Source organism: Athene noctua, chromosome 22, assembly GCF_965140245.1.
Source record: "Athene noctua chromosome 22, bAthNoc1.hap1.1, whole genome shotgun sequence".
Lineage (NCBI taxonomy): Eukaryota > Metazoa > Chordata > Aves > Strigiformes > Strigidae > Athene > Athene noctua.
The window spans coordinates 9,728,016-9,748,189 of NC_134058.1; the positions used below are offsets into that span (position 1 = coordinate 9,728,016).

At 48.3% G+C, this 20,174-nt stretch overlaps 1 protein-coding gene across 1 annotated transcript in view; it reads right to left on the reverse strand.

Annotated features, from left to right (window-relative positions):
* LOC141969411 (uncharacterized) overlaps positions 1 to 20,174 on the reverse strand; it is a 40,445-nt gene that overhangs the window by 12,225 nt on the left and 8,046 nt on the right. The window contains exons 11-18 of the mRNA XM_074925141.1: positions 18,982 to 19,109; positions 18,167 to 18,353; positions 15,721 to 15,966; positions 8,016 to 8,129; positions 7,386 to 7,642; positions 6,991 to 7,076; positions 871 to 965; positions 133 to 238 (exon numbers count right to left, since the gene is read on the reverse strand). Of these exons, the coding sequence (XP_074781242.1) occupies positions 133 to 238; positions 871 to 965; positions 6,991 to 7,076; positions 7,386 to 7,642; positions 8,016 to 8,129; positions 15,721 to 15,966; positions 18,167 to 18,353; positions 18,982 to 19,109 (1,219 nt within the window). The remainder of the gene's footprint in view (positions 1 to 132; positions 239 to 870; positions 966 to 6,990; positions 7,077 to 7,385; positions 7,643 to 8,015; positions 8,130 to 15,720; positions 15,967 to 18,166; positions 18,354 to 18,981; positions 19,110 to 20,174) is intronic.

Consider the following 20,174-nt stretch of genomic DNA (forward strand, 5'->3'; position numbering starts at 1 on the left):
CAGGACAGCATCTCCGGGGCCTTTTGGCAGCAGCACAGGCACCCCGGCCAAGGGAAACATCTCACTGCCGCTGCAGCAAAAGCACGGTGTGCCCCCACATCCCCAGTCACCCCATCCCTCCAGGAGGCTCACCTGGCTGGGCCAGATTCCTTGGCTTTAGCCTGCTCGCCTGCCTTCGCCTGCTGCCTGGCCAGAGAAACCCTCCGCCGAGCCAGGAACACCGGATCCAGCACGCTCGCTGCAAGCAGGAGGCAAGAGAAGAGCACAAGAGCGTCTTTGGGATCGTGTGGGCCAGCGTGAGCACCAGAGCTGCTTGGTCATGCTGCGCAAGGGCCACCAAGAGTCCTTGCCCCCCCGGGAACCACGGGCCCAGAGCTGTCCTTGTCCCTTGCCCACACTGGATCTGCCCCAGCGCTGAACTCCGACGGAGCCCCCCGCCTCCCAGGGCATGTCTTTTCCCCAGCTCTCTCGCACCTATGACGACACCGGGACCCCCCACTGGGAGGAACTGGGAGGTGCTGGGGAACCCCAGGGCCCTGCTGGGCAAGAGCCAAAAGAAAAGTTTTCCTCCTCAGACCCAAACACGTGGCTTGCGAGAGCACCATGGGCCTGGTCCAGCCTCGCTGGCAGCTCCAGGCAGAGCTGCTGGAAGCAGCCCCCAGGGCAAAAGGGGACACAGACCCCTCGGCTCCCTTCCTCTGTCACCCCAGAGCCTCTTCCCGAATGGGTCGCCCCACGTGTGCTAGGATGGGCGCAGGCTCGCAGAGCTCCTTCTCCTCTCCCCCACCCCACACAGGGACCTTGGCTCTCTGCCCTCGCGAGGATGAGAGGAGCCCACAGCCCGCTGCCCGCACGCGGCCGGGACATTACCTCTGCGGGAACCCCCGCCCCAAGGCGCCGACTCTCTCCTGGGCTTCAGAGAATTCACAGGGACCGATGCTTGGTGGGGGACCTCAACCTCAAGCCTGGAAACAAGAAGGAACCAGCTGGACAAAGGGCACCTGCGGCGGGCGGAGGAAGCAAGCAGCCGATTCAATGTGAATGATAGAGCAAGCTTCAACTTTATTGAAAGAAATCACCCCTTATATAAGCACTCTACAATAACCATGCATACTACTCACAAATCTATTGGATACATGTAAAAGGCCACATTATAATGTCCCAGCCCCTTGTGGCATCTCAGACATGTCACAACATCTTCCCTCTTCTGGCCTGCCTCCTTTCCCAAGGTTGTTTTTACCATCAAGGCCATTGTGTACCTCAGTTTCTCTCTTTGTTAACATAACAGTCTGTTGTTTGGCATAACTGTACCCTGGGTTTTTCCTTTGTTTACCTCAGATGGCTGCAATCAGCTCCTGCACAGACCCATGGCCTTGCTCTCTGCAAGCCGTTCTCCAACAATTCCCCCTTTTTCTTTTTGTGCAGGCTGCACAAGGATAAATTTACTAATATTTGTCATTATACAACTATATGCTATTTTAATAATTACCACAATCAATAGTACTATTCCTAATCACCGCAATCCTTCTTGTAACAGACCTTGTAGCCATAGGGACAGACCAAACACAGATTGTAACCGTTTGTCTCAAGGATTGACAACCACTTCTGTTTTTTGTAAACGTTGCTTCATCCAGTGTAATTGGTTTTGAATTAATTGACTGTGGTCGGATAGATTAAAACAACACATCCCATCAAAATCTTTACATCCATGCCCCTGGGCAGGTAAAATAAAGTCTATGGCAGCTCGACTCTGTAACACAGCGCGCCTTAAACTGTCGAAGGTACCTTATCGAGTACAAAGCATCCCACATACTATCGAAGAGCAATCACATGAAAGCAAACAAACTATGATTGGTTCTATACTACTGTCCACAAGCCTTCACACCCTCTATGGTTGGTCCCGTTATGGTGTTCACACATAGTTCTTCTGTTAGGCAAACATCTTATTTCCCACAGTCCGGCATCCTTATTTCTTTGCTACTCACGCAGTTTCTCATCCTCTCGGCCTTGCCGGTGTTCTTCCCAACAGCTACAGCCTGATTACAGTGATGCCACTCAGTCTGGATCACTCATAACATGTCCGCTGTTTCCCGGGCATTCCACAGATCCCCCTTTTTGTTTTTGAGTGATCCAGACCCCTTTTATTGTTCAGTCCATCGTTCTCATAAAACACTTCCACACAGAGCCTAACATCATTAAAAGATTACAACGACAATCAAAACTGTTATTCAATAGAAAACCAAATCATTTAACCATCTAGTATTAGTAACTTTTTAGCCGAATCATTATTAAACCCTCTTCCTTCTTCAAGATGTAAATTCATTGTATAAACATCACTACAAAACCTAGTGCTATTCACCGGTACTGCTGAAGGAGTCACATCTTGCCATCTCAGCCAGATTGTCTGATTATACCAACCATAATGACCAGTACAAATGCCATACCAAACAGGGCTGGGATGGGTCGGCAGCAGTTGCTAAGCCCAGGCAAAATGCCTGCTGTCCTGATTGATCTTTCCCTGCCACCTTGGCACAACTCTGCAGTTTCTTATCTCTCTTACGAGGCCTGTTCTTCATCAGAGCTGAGCTGTTTGTCAGGAGCTGTGTGAGGCCGATGCCTTCCAGCCCTCCCCTTTCTTTGTTTTGCTGCGGCACCTGCAAGACTTGTTTGAGAGCTGTATCAATTAAGGGTTAGACAAACTTCAAAACACAGCATACTTAGAATAGTTCTAATTAAAAAGAGTAGACTAATTTCACTATCCATATTTAAGGGATATGACTAAATAGTACAAAAATAAACAGTAAGGAAAATACGGTACTAACATTCAGATCCGCAGTTGCTGGGGAACCCTGGATGCAGCGAGAATTCAGAGTGCCCTTCCTCACAAACTGGAAACCCTACGTGATGCGTCCATCCGTAGGTGAGACATCCAAAGTCGCTGCAAGCAGGTCCGGCCTTTAAAGTAACAGGCCAAAATAACTGGCAACTTCCTTTGAGTGGAAACATCTGATTTCATCCTCCTGTTGGGTTCCACCCAGAGCCTGGCCAGCACTCCAGGGGGAAACCAAGGGAGTTTCTAAATAAGGTTAAACACTTGAGCTCTTAATTCTTAATATTACTAAACAAAAAAGTGGAATACATACATTCTTACAGCATCTTATCCTTATTAATAACTACATTTTATCTAAACTACATTTTGCACAAGTGACTAGTAAGCCTAGATATTTCATTAAGGAGTTGCAATTACTGTTAGCATTTTCTCTTAAAAGAATTGGCAACTGTAGTGTAGTTTGTCCTGTTGCAGTAGCAAACATTACTCAGACATTCTGCTTAAACGATCAGTCGAAGAGATCGCAAACTGTCGGCACAGGGGCACTCACAGCACCCACAGCTGGATCCTGAGTGCTGGCTGCCTCTCACCCTCAGCTGTGGTTGCACACACCCTGCCGGTGACCACTGGAGATGAGACCTGTGGAGACACAAGCATAACCTCTTCCCCAGGTTATTAAAGGAAATGGTCCTTCCCAGTTACCCCTTTCTAGGTTTTTGTTAACACTTGAGCCTTGTCCTGGACTTCTTGTTGATCTGGTATCTGTGATGAGAAATGACACAATACTGGTGACACCTGTAACACAGGGGAGATGTTTAAAAGGTTTGAAGAGATGGAGTCTGTCTGGTATTCAGGGCAAGTTGCAGGGATGTTTTTAGCTGGATACCTTGATAAAGAAAACTGTTTTTGTACTGCTCTGACATTCTGGTGGAAGAAATGCATGCGCTTTACAGCAGAGCAAATGGTTGACCTGGAGCCAAGCTCTCTCCCCCCTTTTGTTTTTGCAAAAGCACTTTCAAGATCTGGTGCGCTCTTTCTACGATGGTTTGTCCTGTGGGGGAATGCAGTGTACTTGCGATGCTTGTTAGCTATACGGTGAAGATCTTGTTTTGCTTTCTCTGTAAGTACTTTGGGTGATGTCAGTGAAGGATCTTTTCACAAAATATCAAATAAGCTATGTAGATCATCATGAGTTAGGCCCACGACGGCTGTATCTAATTTATGGTTCCTAACAGTGTCTGTAAATCTTTTAAAGTCTTAATAACAGTTTTAAGTTGTTGCAGGACAATACTCACAGGTGATTCGGTTCACAAGGTGAGTGTCAGGGTGGGTTTCAGGGTGGGTTGTGCTACAGTGGTGATTAAGACAAATTTGATCCAATTTTAGTTCCTCATTGAGTCATACAGTTACGACCCCAAAATGCAATAGGGGTTTCCAATATAAATGGATGAATATTTGCTACCCAGTGTTCTGGGCCCCTTACATGAATGAGATCCTTGCTTTGAATTGTTACAGCATGACACCAACCCTGAAAAGCATTTGAGGTACCAGGGCTAACAGCCAATCTGCTCACAGATATTATGGTCACATCTGCAGCAGTATCTAAAATGCCTGTCAGCTCGACAGATTTTTTAGCTTTAACGAGAGTACATTTTACCAGAAGTTAACCTTGTGTTACTGTTTTAGTCCAAAAATATTTAAGCGGTACCTGCTGATCCAAATCCTGAGTAATTGCAGCTTCTTTAACAAACTGAACAATTTTTTACTTTTTTGTTACAGAACACAGGGGTACAGACCATAATATTGACTTTTCTCTTCATAATCAGCATCTACAACCCCTGGTAAAACAAACAACCCCTGTAAGGTTGCAGATGACCTTTTGACAATATTTTCATTAGGCAGGTGGTACAGAGGTGCACTCTCCCCGCAGAGTATGCACCTAAATTCAAAACAACAATCAACACAGAATGACTGCCCCCTGCTAGAGGAGGTGTTTCACTGTAACACTGAGAACACTGAGCCCGAACAAACCGCGGCACCGATGCCCCAGCGGGCGGGCACTAGGACCCTGCAGTTCCTGGCCGGCCGCTTCCCTGGCGGAGAACTCCGCGGCTGCAGCGGCCGCTCACACACACACACACACACTCACACACACACAAAGGAGCTCCTGACACTCATCACTCACAACATAAAGTGACAATTACAAATACGAAGATTCCATTAAGAACACCAAAGCCTGTGCCGCATCCCCCTGCCGCTTTTGGCGGGGGGTGCCGAGCGCGCAGTGCCGAGCTCAGCCGCAGGCGGCCGCTCCGCGGGGGGGTCGGGGAGGCCCCGGGCCGCCGCCGCCAGCTCCGAACGCTGAGCACGGAGATCCACACGGTCGGTTTTCCAGGTAGAGTACTGTGCCGGCGTGAATGCCGTTTTTTTCTTAAAAGTGTTAGCCAATTTTTATGGGGCAGTCGATATCCCTGAGCCATCGCCTCCAGTACAGCTGGTGTAGTCTGAGTTTTTGCAGCCCGTTCTTCTTAATGCTTAAATCTTTAATAACAGAAAAATGCCGTTCTTCCCAACGTGGCTGATGACTCGGCTCATAGCTTACAGGAGTAAGAATTTTTCTTGCAATGTCCATATTCCCTTGCGCCAAAGTTTTTTCGCCTCACTTTTACGTTTTTTTCGCCTCAGTTTTATCTATGGATCATCCCCAATTAAAGGAGGATACAGACCAGACAGTCCAGATTCTTTTTCAGGATTTACAGCATCAGGGTCTAAAAGATTATCACACGATTCTGCTTCTTCAAACAATAAATTTGGCTCTTTAAAGTGTCCCTTAGCCTTGCCCAGACCAATCAGCGCGGCTAAGTTTTTTATCAGACTTACTCCCCGCTTTTCTAAAAAGCAAAATTATAAGGGCTACCTCTCGTTCCTTGTTCCTGCCCAGGCAAAATTCCTCAAATTCCTCAAATTCCTGGTGCAGCTTGACGACCTTCCTCAAAGTCCGATCAAGTAGCCAGACACCAGTGAAGGCTTTTCCTGGGTAACCAATCCCTGTTCAGCCTTTTATTCCCGTGGCCTTTCCTGGGTATTATCCCTATGCGGCCAATTCCGGGGTAGCCTTCCTCGGATACCAAAATCTCCTGAAGCCGGACCAGCTGCCCCGATGTCAGACTTACGAATCCCGACACTTTAGGAGATGGCACACATCTACTGCCGTCGGCAGCGACCTTATCGCCTTCCAGCTCCGAAAAATTCATCCCGCCGCTTCCCGGGTTCCGTCTGGTGGAAAAGCAGGGTTCAGGTAACCCTGTTCGGTGCGCCACTTGCGGCGGGCGGAGGAAGCAAGCAGCCGATTCAATGTGAATGATAGAGCAAGCTTCAACTTTATTGAAAGAAATCACCCCTTATATAAGCACTCTACAATAACCATGCATACTACTCACAAATCTATTGGATACATGTAAAAAGCTGCATTATAATGTCCCAGCCCCTTGTGGCATCTCAGATATGTCACAACATCTTCCCTCTTCTGGCCTGCCTCCTTTCCCAAGGTTGTTTTTACCATCAAGGCCATTGTGTACCTCAGTTTCTCTCTTTGTTAACATAACAGTCTGTTGTTTGGCATAACTGTACCCTGGGTTTTTCCTTTGTTTACCTCAGATGGCTGCAGTCAGCTCCTGCAGAGACCAATGGCCTTGCTCTCTGCAAGCCGTTCTCCAACAGGCACCACGCTCCCTTGGGGGCTGACGCTGATAAGCTGCTTGTTGGCATCTGTGGGAGCCACTGCCACGTCCTTGGAGGATGCAGCTCCCTGTGGGGCCCCGCGGACTCCTTCAGCCTCTGCCCGTGCTTCCCTCACCTTCCTGCCAGAAAGCTGACGACCCCAGCACACACCCCCCTCGCTGCCCCCCGCAGACCCTCCCGCCTCCCCCTCTCTCTCTCTCTCTCAGGGCACATCGAGAGCGGCCTGCCCGGTGCATCGTCACTCTCCAAGCCGGGGAGGAGCGAGCAAGTGGCAGGCAGACCGGGAAGCTCTCCTGGGAAGGAGCTGGTCGTGCCCGAGTTTGTCAGGAGAGGAGCCTTGGCAAGAGGGTGCCTCCACAGCAGGGGCTGAGCGGCTGCTCCCTTGAGCAGCCAGGGGCTGCAGAAGCCACCCTGCTCACCTTGGCAGCGTGATGACCCCGTCTCGGCTGAGACAACTAAAATTGGTTTTGCCCGCGAAGGCCACGATGCGCATCATCTTGGGGTCCTACAAGGGGACAGGGACATGTCAGCAGACACCCAGGACACGTTGCACACAAAGGCGGCAAACTGTCTCGCTGCTCACAGACACAAAGGCTGCCTCTCAGAAAGCCTCGCACCACCTTCTCCCTTGATGTCGTCAGCCCCTCCCTTGAAGCGGCCCAGGTGCTACCGAGACTTGGCCTAGCTCATCGAGAGTGTGTCTCGGCCAGGTGGTGAGGCAGGTGGTGGCAGCCAAGAGGAAGCAGCTGGGGAGAGCTCTGGCAGCATTGCCTCAGAGCCACGAGCAGCAGCCCCAGAGAAATGACAAGCTCACCCCAAGAAGAGCTGCCAGCATGTTCCCTGTCGCATCCAGCTTCAGCAGGCAGTCATCCAAGAAGGTCATGCTGAGCACTTTTCTCCGCACAGCAAGGATGCCAATGCCCTTGAAGGAGAATTCCACCTCCTTGTTGTCTTGGAGGGCCTCAGCGAAGAAAAGCAGGGTCTCATGTATGCAACACTCCATGATTTCTTTGCGGAAGTGGGTGTCAGCAGCAATCTGCTCAAAGTCCAGCTGAACGAGGGGTGTCTCGTCTAGGAAACAAGGACAAAGCAGCCAAATCACTCCCACCGCAGTTCAGCCCACTCGGAGACTAGGTGCCATCAGTGCCCACCCCTTGGCCAATGCTCTGCCAGAGAGCACTCCCCTTTCAGCTTTGGCTGCATCCCCAAAACGGACACTATGGGCAGCAGAAGGCAAAGAGAAGCTTTGAGTGACCAGCCGGAGTGTAGGGTGATCTGGGAGATGAGGCTGGCTCCCCAGGGAGGGGCAGGGTACGGGGTCACCGTACGTGTGCCCACGCTCAGCGCTCTCCAGCCTGGAAGAGCCTTTTCTCGGCCTTGTCCCAGAGGTGTTGGCACCAGGCCAGATGCAGGGGCTGTGCAGGGGCAGCACCTGTCTTCTTACCAGGGATTTTGGCCTTTGCACACTTGAGCTTGTAAAACTTCTTCAGAAGCCTGCATGGCTGGAACACGGGTCTCTCAACAGGCAGAACCTTGTCCTCTCCCACCGTGGCATGCGCTGGGACAAGAGCAAATGTTCCAACTCTGATCTACACTGCCTGAAAACGCAAGAGGAGGGAGGTTGGCAGGGCTGCACAGAGGTGGGAAGGCTGCCAGGTGACTTGCGTGGCCCTGGGGATGGTGCTTTGTGCCCTGCGCTGGAGGCCCGGGGGGCAGGACGGGCCACGGGCAGGAGGCAAGGCTCACCTTCTTCTGCAAGAACTCCCTCCGGATGTACCGAGACGCGCCAGCCCAGACTTGGCAGATCTCTGGAAAGCAAAGGCAAGGCGTGCCATGCTGAGTCAGCGACGGCCAACCCCCCAGCAGCCCCTCCCACGAGAGGACAGTGGCGTGCGCTCATGCTCCCCCTCGCCTGGAGCAAACATTGCACTGCCGGGGCTGCCCAGCTGCCTTCTTGACTGCCCCAGCCTCCAAGAAGCCCACCCTGTGCCCAGGCCGGGCCTGTGGAGGAAAGGCAGCCACCAGCTGTGCTGAGGGGAAAGGGATCCCGCCCTTCGACACGGACAGCGGTGGCTGGAGGCCGGGGCTACCAAAGGCACCCTCGAGGCCCAAGGCACCAACAGACAGGGCTCTCCTTGCAGCCGCCAGTGCCCTCCAGAAGACCCCCGCTACACCCCCAACCCCAGCCTCAGGGTTCCCACAGCTCATCTCCACTTCATCTTGGCTCCGACAGTGCTCCTGCAAGGGTGCCCCGGGCCTTACCGCTGGTGGTGAGCTCCCTGAGGGTTGGCAGATCCTTGTGGTCCAAGGGGCTAAAGAGCAGGTACTTAATCATCTTTGCCCCCCTGCACTGCAGCAGCTGGGGAAGAGGTGCTCGTCCTGCTACAAAACTTCTCTGCCCGTCTCCCCCTCCTTCTCCTCCTCTTCCTTGTCGCCACTTCCCCAGGCAGCGGCTCCAAGGCTCTCCCACGGCCTCCCCTCGTCTCTTCCTGGCAGCAGGGCAGCTCCTGCGGAGCAGGGCGCTGGCCAGAGCAGCCCTGGCGTTGCCAAGGCCCGGACGGGGAGTGTGGCCGGGGGCACGGTGGGGAGAGGGAGCTGTTGCTGCGATGGGGGTGTCCCACTGTGACATCACGCCGTGTCACAGAGGGCTGTGGGGACCTGCCCCGCCCTGCATGGGCAGCGCAGCCCCGCTGGGCACCTCAGGCTGCTGCGCTGACACTCCCGCCTGCTCATCTCAACTCAGCCCCTCTCGGTGGCCACGGGGAAACTCCTGGAAGCCCGGAAGGAGCTTGCGTTAATGCTGAAGGTGTTATCTGAAAAGCGGATTCGTGCCTGGCGTGCAATAAACCAATACTGTATTTATTCAGGCCTGTGTCCAAGCACCCCACCAGCAGGTTTTCATGCTCCTTTTATACACAAAAATCAGAGGTTAGAACTTTTCCAAAGACGCCTATTCCGTACTGATTGGTTAGTCATGACCGAAAAATTATAATAGGGCTCACCTAATGCTTCTACTCCTACACATGCTCAGGGGAAGGGTCTTAACCTGGGCAGGGTCTTTCTGACCTGTGGTTTTCAGGTTTATGATGAAGGTAGTTCACTTTTGACACTCAATAGTTCGTTTCACAAGTGACTCAGATTCGCAAATCCCCAATTGGAGCGGACAACAAGTCTCCAAGTTCAAGCATTTATTAACTACCTACAATGTACTAATTGAACACATGATAATTGGCTAAGTACAGAGCAAGTTGTGGCGAGCAATACAATATGCCTTGCATTTCTTAATAGAAAAAGGAAAAGAGGGAGATAGAGGGAATGGGGGAATACAGATCACTGGTCTGGGTTCCTGCGCTGATCCCGCCAGCGAGGGTTCCAGGAGACGGCCGTCTTTTTTGCTGGCATTCGTCTTCTTCGCGTCACTGCTCTCTCCAGACAGCCTGGGGGGGGAGGGGGGGGGGGGGTGGGCAGGGAGAGGGGGTCAGAGAGAGAGCGCGTCCTTTCTTCCCCCCTTTGATTTATACCCACTTTCCTTGGGTCCGTCCCCTAGGTCGACCCACAGACCTACGTATCCCATGTACGGGGAGGGGTAAGGTGTTTCATGGGATGATGTAATTAGCATGATCATGACAGCCCTCGTTAGCATGTTGAGGGGGGTTAACTTTAATATGCATTTCGTGGATAATGAAGCAAAGTTCATTCACCGGACACATGGCCCTTGAAATTTGCCCAGGTGCCCCAGGGCAGAGCCGTCCTGTCTCCACAGGGCTCTCTCCCCCAGCTACATCGGGCAGCGTTATCAGCTTCGGCCTCCACAGAATGCGCCCTGTGACTCAGAGTTTGGTCTTGTGAGTGTTTGAGGCATTTCTTCCATCAGCCTCAACTTTTGCTTTTCCAGGCTGTTTGTCTTAGTTTCTTGCGGGAGAGCTGAGCACGCACACGACCAATGGGATCAAGCAATGCCCATTTATTACAACTCAGAAAGCCCTTTTATAATGTTCTCCCGCACACGTGAGTAACATGCAGTACAAGTCCTCAAGACTGGACAGGTAACTTAGCCCGCGCTTTAAACCTTCTTACGATGGGATAAAAAGTGCCACATCGGCCTTGCCAGGCTGCCTGCCCTGTGGAACTTACTCTTCCGTCCCAACCCCTGCCGGGGGTTGTTTGTCTTGTCGAATTTCTCCCCCCTCATTCAGGGTCACATCCTTATCGCATTCTTGCTCGGCTGAGGCTCTCATCGGTCTTGTTCTCACGCAGGATTGCTCACATGGCCATTCTCTCACAGAAAGCCCTCTAGAATCCCCACAGTTTCCCTCTTTTTGTTTTTGAGCAATCCAGATTTCTTGCAGGCCCTTTTGTACAGAATGTCTAACACAGGAAATTAAGCACAGCAAAATAACAGCAAGCATGATAACTACAAGAATTACAACAATTCCCCCTTGTAACAACTCCTTCAACCATCCTGTGATTCCTAATGAAACAAACCATTCTGATCAGGGTGATGTTACAACAGTTAACTTCTTCATGTTATCTTTCAGTTTTCTCAGATTCTTATAGATAGATACCGAATGGTCAGATAAATTCATACAGCACATTCCTTCAAACTCTTCACTAAAAGCAGAAAATCAATGGCAGCCCTATCTTGAAGTACAGCATGTCTAAGACTCTTGACATCCATAGCCAAATTACCTATTGCATTTGATGTCAAGTTCATTTGTTTAGCAGTCCAACATGCAAGGCGACTGACTAGTTGTAATGCCTTTTTGGTCCCAACTGGAGACACTAGGGAAGCAATAACATTTGTAGGGTTATTCCAGAATTGCACTTGATCATTACATCTAGGTCCTAGCTGGAACAATTGTCGTTTGGAGCGAAGGCGTTTTGTGTAGTTAAACAACGTTCTGTTGAAAGATCAATCATGGTTGGCTTAAACATAGTTAACTTTCCCAAATAACATGGGCCCCCTATTGGTTTGGAAGGAATTCCAGGCCATGCTCTGTCCCCACAGATCAAGAAAGTGTGGTTGGGTAAACGTAATCCCGCTGTGTTGTTGCCTCAAACATTGGAATACCGACATTTTTGGGGACAGTAATCGCCAGGTTGGTTCCCAGTATATGAAGGGTTGCTCGGTGAGACTGTTTGGCTGACAGTCAGGGGTACATTAGAATCAACTAAAGAGGCAGCTATCTTCCCACTCCCTTTAAACACTACTGCACCAAAGCTGGGTGGCATAGAACCTAACAAATCTAACTCTTGTGGTTCACTCATGGTTTTGTTAAGACTCATAATGAGCTGACCTTGCCAAAAGGCTGTGGTGTTGATGCCAGGATGAATAGCTTGGGCCGTGGCATTGACCTGTGAAAAGGTCATCTTAGCCCAACTATTGTTTGACACCAGCCCAGCAAACTCTTGTGGGTTAAAATATGGAATTCCTAATAGACATGTTTGGAATGGGTTTGAAGGAGTAGCCATCGAAAGGCAAAAGGATTCTTGGCCCATCTCCTTAGCTATCGTTACCCATATATTTGGTCGAGGAGAAACTACTCCCACTGGATGAGCATTAAGCACTGTCAGAACCATCGTAAGTGTTAGGATTGTGAGCTTGACCTTCTCTCCAGGGCCGCACCCAGCAAGATGGAACCCACCGTAAGCCATGATCTGTAAGCAAACACATATAACCTCTGCCGGTTAATTGCACTTTAACAGGCCCTTCCCATTGCCCCGTATTTAAATTTTTGAACATAACTAACGGTCGCTCTATACCCGTGGATTGCTCAGCATCACCTTTTATTGCTAAACTGTGAATCATCATTGGTGGTTCTCGACGTTCTCCTGTAAGCCTCAAGAAATTCAAAACATACAAAATCTTACTTAATCGTTCAGCTGGCATCATATCCGTGGTTCCCTCTTTTTGTTTTTGAAGCATTTGCTTCAGAGTTTGATGAGCTCGTTCAATGATTGCCTGTCCAGTGGGAGAGTGTGGAATTCCTGTACAGTGTTCGATTCCCCACAAGATACAGAAACGTTGGAAGCGCCCAGAAATACATGCTGGACCATTGTCTGTTTTGATCTTTTTTGGCACCCCAAGTACTGCAAAAGAACTATATAAATGTTTTTCAACATGTTTAGCTGTCTCTCCAGTTTGGGCCGTAGCCCAGATGGCCATGGAGAAGGTGTCAATAACAACGTGTACGTATCGTTGCCTACCAAATTCTGCTATGTGAGTAACATCCATTTGCCATAATCGTAGAGGAGATAGGCCCCGTGGGTTAACTCCCATTCCCAGGCCAAACCCTATTTTTTGACAGGACAGGCAAGAGGCAACAATGCCTTTTGCATCTGCCAAAGGAATTTTAAATTGTTTACGCAACATTTTTGCTGACTGATGCAGAAAATAGTGAGATTCTCTAGCTTGCGCAAACAAATTTGGAGAAGGTCCAGACCAAGCTGGAGCAACTAATTGATCAGCTAATTCATTCCCATATCCTAGTCCCTCCTTGGATTGATGGCTTCTGATGTGAGTAATAAAGTAGACAACACTTCTCTGACCCAGAGTATGAACTAATTTTTGCAACAGTTTCCCTAAGCGTTCATTTTTTACTTCTTTTATTTGTCCCCGCTCAATCCTTTTTACTACTCCTACTACATAGAGTGAATCAGACACTACATTTAATCCCAAAGGTGGCCAGGACAGAAATGCCCATAGAACTGCTTGGAGTTCTAAGGTCTGTAAGGAATCTTCTCTTTGGCCTTGAATGAGGTGATGTTTCCATTCATTTCCTTCTAACCAGGTGCATGCAGCTTGCCTCGATTTTTTCCCTGCATCTGTAAAAACTGTTAAGCCTTGAACTGGCACTTCTGATTGCATTGGAAAATTTTCAATTACTTGGTTCATTAACAATGGTAGTAATCGATATGATGGGTAAACATTAGATAGCTGACCAGTATAATCTTCAAGAGCAATTTGTAATGCCTAAGAATGTCTGAGCAACCAGTCTAGATAATCCCGTACTAATGGAACAATAATAGTTTGAGGATCAGTACCTGTGATTTCAATAATTCGATGTCGGCCTTTCATGATTAATTGTGATAGTAACTCTGCTCTTGTAGTTATGGTTTTCTTAGGGGTATGTGCAGTCTAAAATTCGTAGAGGTTGTTTCTGTTCTGAGTCCCATTGCATAATGATGGCCAACGGATACTGTCTATTTCCTCCACTATTGATAATCATCAATTGCACTGGGAGTTCCAGTCGTATTCGTTGTGCATGACATGATTCTATTTTGTCTATAATTTTTTGCAGGGCAATTTTATGTTCCTGTGTCAGGGTTCTTTTGGTATTAGCTTTAATGGTAATGTTCAACAGTGACATTAGTGGCTTTATATCATCATTGGTAATACCACACAACTTTCTAACCCACTGGATATCTCCAATTAGTTTTTGGACGTCATTCAATGTGTGGACCTCTGTATTAATTTTTAATTTCTGTGGATGAATAGTGGCATCGGTGATTGTCCACCCTAAATACTTCCAAGGGGAGGTAGACTGTACCTTTTCAGGAGCAGTTTTCAAACCTCTATTGGACAGTTCCTTTTGCAAATAACCCAATATAATTTCTGATTGCATATGTTCTCTAGCTACTAATATATCATCCATGTAATGGTAAATAATCAATTGAGGAAACCTTTTTCTGACTGGCTCTAGTGCCCAGGCAACAGAGATCTGACACATAGTTGGAGAATTTTTCATACCTTGAGGTAATACTACCCAATGGTACCGTTTTGCTGGCTCAGCCTTATTTATAGATGGAACAGAGAATGCAAACTTTTGCCCATCGTCCTCATGAAGTGGAATGGTGAAAAAACAATCCTTTAAATCAACGATCAATACCGACCAAGATTCTGGTATCATGGAAGGAGATGGTAATCCTGGCTGCAAAGATCCCATAGATTCCATTACTGCATTGACTGCACGCAAATCGTGTAACAATCGCCATTTGTTGTTCCTTTTAGGAACGACAAAAATTGGAGTATTCCAAGCACTCTGTGATGGGATAATATGTCCTGCTTGCAACTGTTCTTCAACTAACTGATGAATAATTTGCAGCCTCTCTTGTTTCAATGGCCACTGATCTATCCACACAGGTGTTTCTGTTTTCTATTTAAGCTGGAGGATAGGCTGCTCATCAATGGCCATCACTGAAAAGGCTGTGTAACCAATGTTGTTCTAACTTGGCTTAGGACATCCCGTCCAAGTAATGTGATAGGAACTTGCATCACATAAGGCTTTATGGTAACCTGAGCCCCATCAGGAAATTTAATTACAATAGGATCTTTGTTAATTCTGGTGGCTTGGGATCCCCCAATGCCAAACACTCCTGTGGCCGCCTCAGTGGTGGGCCATGAGGCAGGCCATTGTTGGGCTGATATAACGGTAATGTCAGCCCCTGTATCTACTAACATTTTTAATTTTTTGCAATCCCCATCAGGATATTGAATCACTATTTCACATTCTGGCTTTCCTTGGTGTACATCAAGAGACAGATATACTTGCGGTTTTCCGGATGATCCAAATCCACCAGTCCCTCGATTACCTTCCCCTACACTTGGAACACACGCTTTAAACGGCACAAGCTGGGCAATTCTGCTGCCTTTGGGAATAAACACAGGTGGGGTTAGGGTTTGAACCATTATGTTTATAACACCAATATAATCCACATCAATTACACCCAATAATACTTGAATGCCTTGGCGAGTCGCAGATGATCTCCCTGTTATAAAAGCACTTAGTCCAAACCCTAACGGTCCTTTCACATTACTATCTACTAAGTGGACCTTCTGATCTTGTATTGTAACGTCTACTGCGGTTTCCACGTCCACTCCGGCACTCCCTGTTGTGGCGGAGGTGTGAGTGGACAGGTAACCACCTCCTGTCCTTGATTTTGAGCTTGCCATACACCCCTTATTTGTGTCTGCACGCGAGAGGGATCCGCGCTGCTTCTCATGTTTCCCAAACCTTTTCTGCACTCCTGGGTGTGGTGAGTATTCTTATTACAATTACTACACCATCTTTGAGCCTTTAGACTTTTGCAGTGCACTTGAAGATGACCTCCCTTGCCACAGTTATAACACTTCTTTCCCCTTATTTCACCTCTTTTAACCTGGAAAAATGGTGCAACCACCTCACGCACAGCAGCCGCATAAGCTGCAACATTAGCCTGTTGTATTCCTCTGTTGGTTAATTCAATCATGGCAGCTACAGATGCTCCTTGGGGGAGGGTAGCTAACAATCGCTTGGTAGTTGGGTTGGCATTCTCAAAGGCCATTATTTTAAACATGTTCTCTTTCATTTCCACAGTCAAATCAGGTTGCTGTTCCAGGGAGTCAAAAAGGCGGTCTACAAATTTGGAAAAAGGCTCATTAAGACCCTGTTTTACTGACACAAATTTATCTTGCCTTTTCCCTTCTACATCAGGTACAGACAGAAGGGCTTGAGTAGCTATTGACTGTGATAGTCGTAACACTGCATCAGAAAGATTTACTTGCACATCTACTACTGCAAAGGGTCCTGTACCTAACAACATTTGTGCCTGAACAAGATGAAGTGGATCGCCTTGCGGTCGCGGCCGAACTTGCTCATTATTAGCCAATTTAAGCCATGCACTGTCAAATAGCATCTTTTGCGATGGAGTTAATACAACTGCTGCTATTTGATCAATATCTTTTGGAATTAACAATGCTGACAAAAAATTATAATTAATGATTCGCTTTGTTAGTTGATGGTGAAGACCATTTTGCATTACTGAAGCTCTAGCCTTTTCAAACAATTTCCAATCTAAAGGATCCCACTCATTAGTACCAGAAGCACTATTAATAGAAACAGGAAACGCTTGTACACTTTCCGGAATAAAAGACCCCTCCACAATAGCATCTCTAATAACCCCCTTCCATCGGTGTGCGGCCACGGAGGCACTCCGCATCTGTGAAGAGAAAAGGTGTGAGGTTGCAAGGTGAGATGACGAAGGCACAGCCACTGCCTGTGACGATGACATGAATGGATTGGTAGCAGGTACTGGAACTGAATAGTCAAGGGGAGGGTCAGGAGCAGATGGTTGCTGTTGTGCACCCGATGAAAAAGTATATGATTTGTGGCCCATCTTCTCTTCCTATGCTACAGTTAATTTTTCGAGCTTGTCTACAAGCTGCTGAAGTAAAATTTCTGTGTTTGAAATGCCCACTTGTGAGGGAGGGGTTTGCTCCCCCGTGGTGTTGCCTTGAGAAGAAGGCAAAGGCGGAGGAGATACGTCACCGCCGCTTGCGTTCTTGTCTGCGCTCCGCCCACTGTCGGACTCTTTTGATGCCGCCTCACTCTCTTTCCTGACGGCATCAGATACACTTCTGGTGTTCTCAGCTCCCGGCCGCGCAGCTTTCAGTTTTGCCCCTACTGCCCACCGTGGACCCGGCGGCGCGACCGGCAAAGTAAACAATTTTTTCTACTGAGCTAACGCAACGGGAGCTGCTAGGGGCGCAGGCATCTGAGGCGAATTATCACAACGAGATGCTGCTCCGATCGCTGCAAAAGCAGAAGCATACGCAGCACGCTCGCTGCTCAGCTCTTGCAAAGTCTCACGTATTTGTTTCCAGAGTGTGCTATAACTGCTCACTTCTTTTGCTGACTTTCCTCCATCACTGATCGAATCCCAAAGATGTTTCCCTATAGACTCCCAAGTAGATATATCAAACGCAAGACCTACGCTCGGTATAAGTCCCTTTTCTCGGCTCCATTTTAATAAACCTTCCAGAGTAGACTTATCATATTTTATACCTCTCATAGAGAGGACATACTGGAGGAGTTTCACCACTGCCTGTTCGTCCTTGGCAAGGGTAGCCCCATTCCTCCCCAGCCGCAGCCTCTCGCAGATCTGTTATCTTCAAACTCTCTATCTCTCCCTTTTAAGTTACAGCGCGCTGATTCTCACCTTCAGACACCGGGGCAGTGTCTGGATATGTCGACCGGCTTTCTCCCTCTCAGATTGCACTCCGACGAGTCCTCCTTAGTGAAGACTTTGTGCCAATCTTGAGGCCCCCACCCAGGGACTCCACTTGCGGGAGAGCTGAGCACGCACACGACCAATGGGATCAAGCAATGCCCGTTTATTACAACTAAGAAAGCCCTTTTATAATGTTCTCCCGCACATGTGAGTAACATGCAGTACAAGTCCTCAAGATTGGACAGGTAACTTAGCCCGTGCTTTAAACCTTCTTACGATGGGATAAAAAGTGCCACATCGGCCTTGCCAGGCTGCCTGCCTTGTGGAACTTCCTCTTCCATCCCAACCCCTGCTGGGGGTTGTTTTTCTTGTCAATTTTATCCCCCCTCATTCAGGGTCACATCCTTATCGCATTCTTGCTCGGCTGAGGCTCTTATCAGTCTTGTTCTCACGCAGGATTGCTCACATGGCCGTTCTCTCGCAGAAAGCCCTCTAGAATCCCAACAGTTTCTCACAGGCCTGGTTTCTCGTCTCTCACAGTCTGGGCCAGGCCAAACACTGGGCTGGGTCACAGACCACTGAAGAATTCTTCTGCTGCTGTCCAACCTGGAACAGTGCAGGTATCCTCAAACCCTCTGTCTTCCTGAACTGCCACCTTGCTCCTCTTGGCCATGATCCTGTTGATTTGAGTGAAGGTTTTGTTCTTCGTCTCAGGAATAACGAAGAAGATGTAAACTGAAGTGGCGACGCAGATGGCAGAGAAGATGAGGAAGCTGTAGGGCCCCAGTCCAGCCTAGAGCAATGAAAGATGACAGAGGAGGGGTCAGGGGAATACTCCAGTTGTGTACATTACATGATATGGACAAGCTGAACCCCTGATGTGCACATATTTTAAGTTGAATGACTAGAAGTTAGGGGTGGTTCTAGATTCTGTCTTACATCACCAGCATGGATTTACTGGGAAAGGAGGGTGAGGGTCTGTTGCATAAATCAAACTAAACTCACCAGCTCCCTTTGCACGGGCTAAAATCAGCAACTGTAGCAGTTTATAGGTCACTAGTGCTGGGGATCAGTTTGAACTAGTGACCTAGAGGTCAAGCACTAAAATTGACTCCCTGAGACATGCCCCTCCTCGGTAGAAGATGGGGAATTTCTAATCTTTCCATGCTCCTGAACTCAGAATCCTATATTCACCTAGGAAAATAACTGCTTTATTTTAAAGCATGTGCAACAGACAGATGTGATTAAAAAATGCTTATTAACATCAATTTCTTATCTTTGATACATGATCCTGCATACAGGTACTGGGAACCAACTTGGGCATTTATAGCTCTCAGGACCAAAAAGGCTCTCTAAGAACACAGGTGAGAAGATACTGATTTTAAGCTGAAGTCTTGCCCTGTCATGTGATGGCACCTTACCTCCATGTAGAGGAACACAAGCCCCACGGTGAAGTGGCAGAGCCAGTGCACTAACCCTCCCACCATGAATGCTGCAGGCCGGGATGACTGCAGGAACATCTCGGTGATCACCACAGATGGAATTGGACCTGGAAGGTAGGGGCATATTTCTAAATCCCAAAGACAATTCTTCCACTCTGAATTCCTAGATTACACTGTTCATTTCAGTGGCAGGCAATGGTTTCTAAACTACTAGTGTTTAGAAACACCCAATAAATCACATAAGGGATTGAATAAAACAACAAAACCAGGGCAACTAAATGACAGCAATCAGCCTTTTCTTTCTTATGGTTGCACCCTAACCATGAACCCATCTGCAGCACAAATTGTGAAATAAGGTCGATAAACACAAACTGTCTCTCCCGAGAGAACCCTATGAGCAGCAGCTATGCTAGTCATTGCTTCTTAAAGAAAGTAAAGCAAAGAAACAGCCCAACACATGCAGGTGGTGGAAAAATGGCTCCTGGAACAAGCCCTCAGGCCCATGCCCTGCCCTGTGGCACTGTTAAGCAGAAACAAACCATGTTCCCATTAACGGGGTCAGACCATGGGTCCGGCTGAGACGGTGTTCTCCCTCCAGCCACCTCCCTGCCCCTGGCACTTGGATCTACCTGATGGCATCAATGGAAAAGGAAAGGTTGTATGTAATTCCATCTGCCAGTGAAACCTCAACAGGCATTTCAGAACCACATTGCTGCATCCAGCAAGGGTCTGGCTGGGCTTTCCAAAGCTGAACAGACAACGCTACCATGCTGAGAAGTGATTCAGGACAAAGCCTTTCCAATATCCACATCTGTCTGCACATCTCCTTCCTGCCGTGAGATCTGCAGGGCCACATGTATAATGTGAGGTTCCTTCAAGTTTGATCTGTTGCCTACACATGCAAGCACGCAACATCTCTGCCCAGTTGGTAGAGCTATCTCAGCACAGTTTTGCTCCTGATCTTACTGGGGGAATCTCCAGAACAAGCACAATTGTGCCTTTGCTTTTCCTCTCGAAATCCAAATGCTCCCCTGCCTCATGGACACAGCCAGCAAATCACTGGAGCATAAACAAGCCTAGCTGACAATCAACAAGGTGCATGGCCACACAGAAAAGTAATTCAATCTCTGGATTAGCTCCACAAAACTTTTGATTTGAAACTGAACATAACA